The sequence below is a fragment of the Rosa chinensis genome, chromosome 5 (assembly GCF_002994745.2).
Source record: "Rosa chinensis cultivar Old Blush chromosome 5, RchiOBHm-V2, whole genome shotgun sequence".
NCBI lineage: Eukaryota > Viridiplantae > Streptophyta > Magnoliopsida > Rosales > Rosaceae > Rosa > Rosa chinensis.
In genome coordinates, this window is record NC_037092.1 from 74,837,187 (window position 1) to 74,843,739 (window position 6,553).

The window sequence follows — 6,553 nt, forward strand, 5'->3', positions numbered from 1 at the left end:
TTCAGCGATCTCTCCTGTACAGTCTTCGCCTGAGGTATGTAGTGGTTCTTCTTTATCCAAAAATCCTCCTTTGTCTAGCAGTTTGTCTAATAATCTTCCTTTGTCTACTAGTTTGTCTAATAATCCTCCTTTGTCTAGTAGTGTTGTTCCTTTAGATGGAACTACACAGGTTCAAATTAAAGTCTTGCCAGATCGATCAACCCGTGGTCAGCCCCCAAAGAAGTATGAACCGAGTTTTAGTGCTAAGGTTAAATATCCTATAGCCAATAATGTGTCGACCCATAGGTTGTCTAAACCATATGTAGTCTTTGTGAATCAACTATCTTCTATGTCTCTTCCTAGTAAAGTGCAGGATGCAATGAAGGATAAGAAGTGGGCAAATGCGATGGTCGTGGAGATGGATGCACTTGAGAAGAATTGTACGTGGGAGTTGGTACCATTGCCTCCAGGAAGACAGACTGTTGGGTGCAGACGGATGTATACTGTAAAAACACAATTCAGATGGGTCGGTGGATAGATATAAGGCAAGGTTAGTGACAAAGGGTTATACTCAGAAGTATGGAGTGGATTATGATGAGACTTTCACGCCAGTGGCAAAGATCAATACAATCCGGGTACTTCTGTCTCTAGCAGCTAATCTGGATTGGACTCTGAAGCAGTTTGATGTGAAGAATGCTTTCTTACATGGAGATTTGAATGAAGAAGTGTACATGAACTTGCCTCCAGGATATGGTACTTCAACAAGAGAGAAGGTGGTGTGTAGACTAAGGAAGTCGCTATATGGTTTGAAGCAGTCTCTAAGAGCTTGGTTTTGTCGGTTCACAACATTTATGAGGAGAATTGGATATAGGCAGAGTAACTCGGATCACACCTTATTCCTTAAGCATCAGAAGGGTAAGGTTACAGCCTTGATTAGTTATGTTGATGACATGGTGGTGATGGGTAATGATTTAGAGGAGATTAAGAAGTTGCAGAGTCAGTTGTCCTCATAATTTGAGATGAAAGACTTAGGAAATTTGAAGTATTTCTTGGGAATTGAAGTTGCTCGAGGGAAGAATTGTATTATGTTGAGTCAGATAAAGTATGTTCTCAATATTTTAGCAAAGACTGGCATGCTTGATTGTAAGCCAGCTGATACTCCTATTGAGCAGAATTATCGGTTAGCAGAATATCCGGATCAAGTACCCACAAATAAGGCAAGGTATCAAAGGTTAGTTGGGAGATTGATTTATTTGTCACACACTAGACCAGATTTAGCTTATGCAGTTAGTGTTGTGAGTCAATTTATGCATAATCCTAGTGAAGCTCATAAGAATGTTGTAATTCGAATCTTGAGTTACTTAAAGTCTGCTTCAAGTAGAGGTTTAGTATTCTCCAAGCGTAGGCACTTAGATGTTTGTGGGTATACAGATGCAGACTGGGCAGGTTGTATTACTGATCAAAGGTTTACTTCAGGCTACTTTACGTTTGTAGGTGGCAATTTGGTTACTTGAAAAAGCAAGAAGCAAAAAATGGTAGCCCATTCCAGTGCTAAAGCAGAGTATAGAGGAATGGCTCGTGGAGTTTGTGAGATGTTGTGGTTGAGGAACTTGTTGAGAGATTTAGGGTTCAAACAGAAGAAGTGATGCCTCTATATTGTGATAATAAAGTTGCTGTTAAAATTGCTCATAATCTGATTCAGCATGACAAAACGAAGCATGTGGAGGTTGATAGACATTTCATTAAGGAAAAATTGGATGGACAAATTATTTCATTTCCTTTTGTACCTACTGAGGAGAAGTTGGCAGACATCCTTATAAAGTCAATATCTAGCAAGGCGTTTTATGACTCACTTGACAAGTTGAGCATCCGTGATCTATATGCTCCAACTTGAGGGGGAGTGTTAGCGTGAGTCATGGGATTGGTATCCCATTTATCATGGTAACTGTGGATTGATTAAGATTGTGTAATCAAGGAGAGAATATTATGTTGTAATTATTGTAATTAGTTTCCTAGTAGAACTCTGTAACTTCTGTATATATACTCCAATTCGGGAGATGAAAAATATATGAGTATCAGAAAATTCTCAATCTCTTTGTTCTGTTTGACTTCGTCTACCCACAATTGGTGTCGAACCAACACCACGACCCCGTCACGGTCCGACCAAAGGCTAGGGACACCAAACACCGCAGTCAAAATCCCACACCAAATAGCACTCTCTGCCATAAGCGCCGAGCTAAACATCCCGTCACCGCCGCATCCACCCAGGCAAGATTCAATCTAAGCCATCAAACATTTGCCCGCAAACAGCCGATTACCACCAGACATCACTCCGCTCCATCAAAGCGCTCTACCCACTCTGATCCCAGCCCCCAACCACAAGTTAGCCACTCCTTTCAACCGAGAGAGAAGAGGCCGTACACCCTTCGATCTGCTCCTCCAAGTCTGAGACACGCCTCTGGGACAAACTACCCGTCCGGCCGCATTCAACGTACGTCGACTAGGCCAGATGCCATCGCCTACGTCGGAACGCAGCCGGACAAGCCCCAATACAACCAACGGCGTCCTAGAGAGAGAGTGTTTTCTCTAGGGTTTCTAGAGAGTTATTAAGTATCTTGTATACAGCTTTTGTGTTATTTGTTGGACATTGGTATTAATCAAATGAATTTGGTTATATTCAAATTAATTAGGATTAAATTTTGTTTAGTCCCTATACTCTGACGTTGTCCTCATTTCAATTCCTGACATTCTCATTTAATCTGAAAAGTCCTTAATGTCACAATTTCCGTCTGATTGCTCTGTTTATAGGCTGACATGGCATTAAAGTCAACGTCAACTCAACCTTTTCAATTGCGAAATGTCCATACTATCCATGCCCTTTATTATTATTATTATTATTATTATTATTATTATTATTATTATTATTATTATTATTATTATTATTATTATTATTATTATTATTATTATTATTTTTTGTCTATTTATCTCTTCTTCCCCATCTCTCTTCTCCTTCTGTTTATCTCCCTCCTCTCTCTCTTTCTGTTCGTCTCTCTTCTCTTCCCCATTCTCTCTCAAATGTCATCATCCACCTCTCACCACCTTCTCTTATATTCACCTCCTCCTCACTTCACCCTCTTCTTCACCACCTCCTCCCCCCTTCCTCTCTCAAATGATCAACCCCAAATACTCCGCCTCCAGTCTCGCCTCCTCGTTTTTCTGAAGGAGGCGATCGTGGTCTACACGGGCCTATCTCCGGCGACCTTCTTCACTCTCCTAGCTCTGCTCTTCGCCGCTTACCATGTCCTTTCGGGGCTTTTTAGGCAGTCTGAGACCCATAACTGCTCCAGGAGCTTGGAGGAGATGCAGCCTCTTCCGCCGCCAGTCTAGCTCGGCGAGATCACCGTCGAGGAGCTCAAGCAGTACGACCGCTCCGATCCCAAGAAGCCTCTGCTCATGGCCATCAAGTCTCAGATCTATGATGTGTCCCAGAGCAGGTGTTGAATTGAAAATTTCAATTTAGGGTTTAACTTCTAGGTCTGATTTCTAAAGTAGTCAACTGGGTTTCTATTTTGATGTTACTTTGTTATCTGGTAATTTTAAAGTTGGAGACTTGATCATCTGATAGTTTCTGGGTTCTGTTAATTGTTGAATTTGGAAGATGATAAAGACTTGGGTAGAAACTAGAGCTGCAAATTGTTTCAATTTGGGGATTGCGAATTTGCGATTTTTCGATGTGGGTTAGTGATTACTATCTGTATGTTTTAACTTTTAACCAGTGGATGTTGTTTGTTGAGTCTCACCATTGTGATTAATAAGGTGGCTGCTTTTCATTTCACTGCTTGATGAGAAAGTGTGTCTATCTAGCTTGGTTTATGTTAGAGGTTCGATACAAAATAGAAGTGTTTGGAATTGTTTGTTATGCAACTTTTGTTTATGTATTTGGTAGTTCATCCATGGTGTTCGGTTCAAATTGGTTTCTGTAGAGTTAAATTTGTAGTTGGTGGAATTTGGTTTTTGATGAACTTAGGAAATACCTAGATGTTGGATATGTTAGTTTGATTGATTGTGCAGGTCTGGTTCTTGGAATTTGCTGATATATGATGATTTTGGTGTGAAGAAGAAGTAGGAAGAAAAGAAAAACAAAATGGAATAAAATAAATTAAAAAGAAAAAAGGAAGGGAGAAAGATTATAGGGTTATATTGGACATTTCACTATTATCGAGCTGACTTGGCGTGGCTTGGATTGTCACGTCAACAACTTAACGGCGCAATTTGACAGAATCTTAACGGTGAGGACCTATTGGACGGAAATTGTGACCTCATGGACTTTTTGGATGAAATTAAAATGTTAGGGACTGAAACGATGTTGGAGGCAGAATACAGGGACTAAACATAATTTAATCCAATTAATTATCACTATTATTAGTTTGTCAGTACAAAAATACCTCATTGAGGTGTTAATGTTTAGAATCTTGACGCATGTGATTAGTCCCCAAATCATGATGAATTTATTACTTCTGATAATCAGCCTCGATACAACAAGTTAATAATCATAAAAATAAAAAAGGTTTCACTTCTATAATTACAGCATTACATTACATAATGTCCATGCACACTTTCGTACGTACGAAGTAATTAGTGCATAAGCTAAACTAAAATACATAGACTCCACTAAAATCGTATCCATTAGATTTTTCGTGTGGTAAATCGTATTCATTAGAATATCATTATTCATTAATCTCACAAAAGCAACCGTGGTCTTTTCTGATCACACTAGATGATGGAGATTAACTCGAAAAAAACAAATTCAGTACCTTGTGAAAATGTCCCAAACATTGTCACATCATATTTCACCAATTATAGGCTTATAGCTAAACTAAGCTCAATATATATAAACACCATTTTCAACCTTCCTCGAACAAATATGTGAAGAAATTGATTGCTCGCGCGACGCTCATCGTTGAAGACCTTTTCATGCAAAGTAATTTATTATTTATACTATGTGGTATTCGATAAAGAAAGCTCACCCTCACCCTAGCAGTTAGCTGCTTTCTATGAACAAATATATGGTTAGATTAGTGACCAATTTTTGTAGCAAATTATTTGGGCACCAGAATTAACTAGAGTCAGAATTCTCCATCGTTTGTAAATCTTTATGAAAACGATCGAGGCTCTATATGATTGTCCCTACCTACCTAGCTCAGTATAACATCAAGTTGGTTGTTCTAGAAATATCTTCTTTGTAAACTAAAATTAATAACTTTTTTAATGGTAAAAAGAGTTCATAAGATCGCAAAACATATATTGAAAAAGTTTAATGCTGGTTAACTATACAGGCATGCATTATCAAATGAAATTAGTTGAACTGCTTTTCTACCAATTTCTCCTTCTCTTTTCCTTCACATATTGTAGTATCGTGATCAAAATCATTGAATCCTTTTTCTTTTTTTTCTTTTTTTTCTTTTTTCAATCAATACATTCTAGAGATATGCTCTTTGTAAACTAAAATTAATAACTTTTTAATGGTAAAAGGAGTTCATAACATCGCAAAACATATATCAAAAAAGTTTAATACTAATTAACTATACAAGCATGCATTATCAAACAGTGGCGGACGCAGGATTATACATGTGAGGAGGCAAAAAAAAAAAATTCAATACATAACAGAACTTCAATAAATGTGCATATATCAATAACATTTCGTATGAATACTTTCTTGCCATAAACCAATATTCATACACTCATAAAGCAAAATAAATAAAAATTTTAAGCAAAAAATAAAAATTATGAATCAAATCATCTTTGATATAGCCAATCAATTAACCTGCAACTGTGATGAAAAAGAAGAAAATTAATCTTCAAAGATTAGGTAATTATTGTCTATGGAGAAAGAAATATTCTATTTCTTTGTTTAATATATATGAGCCATAAATCTCTTTTAATTGATCCTACAGACTTAGAGCAAGTTCAGTGGTGTGAACTTGACTGGTCATAGTCAAGTTATTGCTGATGTGGTGACCGACTGAGGGAGAAATCAGTTTACAGCGGAAGAAGTTTGACCGGGCAAAACCCAGCCCTTCATGACTACAACCACGGAAATAGTCATCTCCATGACTATTTTGATGACCGGCCAAGCTCACATGCCACATAAGCCAAGCCCTTCACGTGGCTGACGTTAGCACTTCTCAGCAACCAACGACGCGCCGAGGGAGGGAAGTGGAGGACAACAAGCCGACCCGTGGCGCCGCAACCCACAGAAGGTGAAGCCAGTCGCTTGTCGCATAGCGACAGAGAGAGGGGGTCGGCATGCCACGTGGAAGGTAGCCGTTGGTCCTATTTGAAATCTGGGTCTAACGGTCAATTAATCCCAGCCCTTCATTTCAATTAAATGGGCAATCCTACGGCTTACAATTAACATGTATATATATGTTTGAAATCTGGGCCTAACGGTCAATTAATCTCAACCCTTCATTTCAATTAAATGGGCAATCCTACGGCTTACAATTAACATGTATATATATATATATATATATATATGTTTGTAACGTTAATAAACGGTAACTAAAAAAATTTA

At 38.2% G+C, this 6,553-nt stretch overlaps 1 protein-coding gene across 1 annotated transcript; it reads left to right on the plus strand.

The window, feature by feature from the left end:
• Positions 1-328: 328 nt before the first annotated feature.
• Positions 329-4,105, plus strand: LOC112164055. The gene is made up of 5 exons (XM_024300299.1): positions 329-419; positions 502-658; positions 851-975; positions 1,102-1,210; positions 4,051-4,105. The coding sequence occupies exons 1-5, from the start codon at positions 329-331 to the stop codon at positions 4,103-4,105; spliced, it is 537 nt and encodes a 178-aa protein (XP_024156067.1).
• The last annotated feature ends 2,448 nt before the right edge of the window (positions 4,106-6,553 follow it).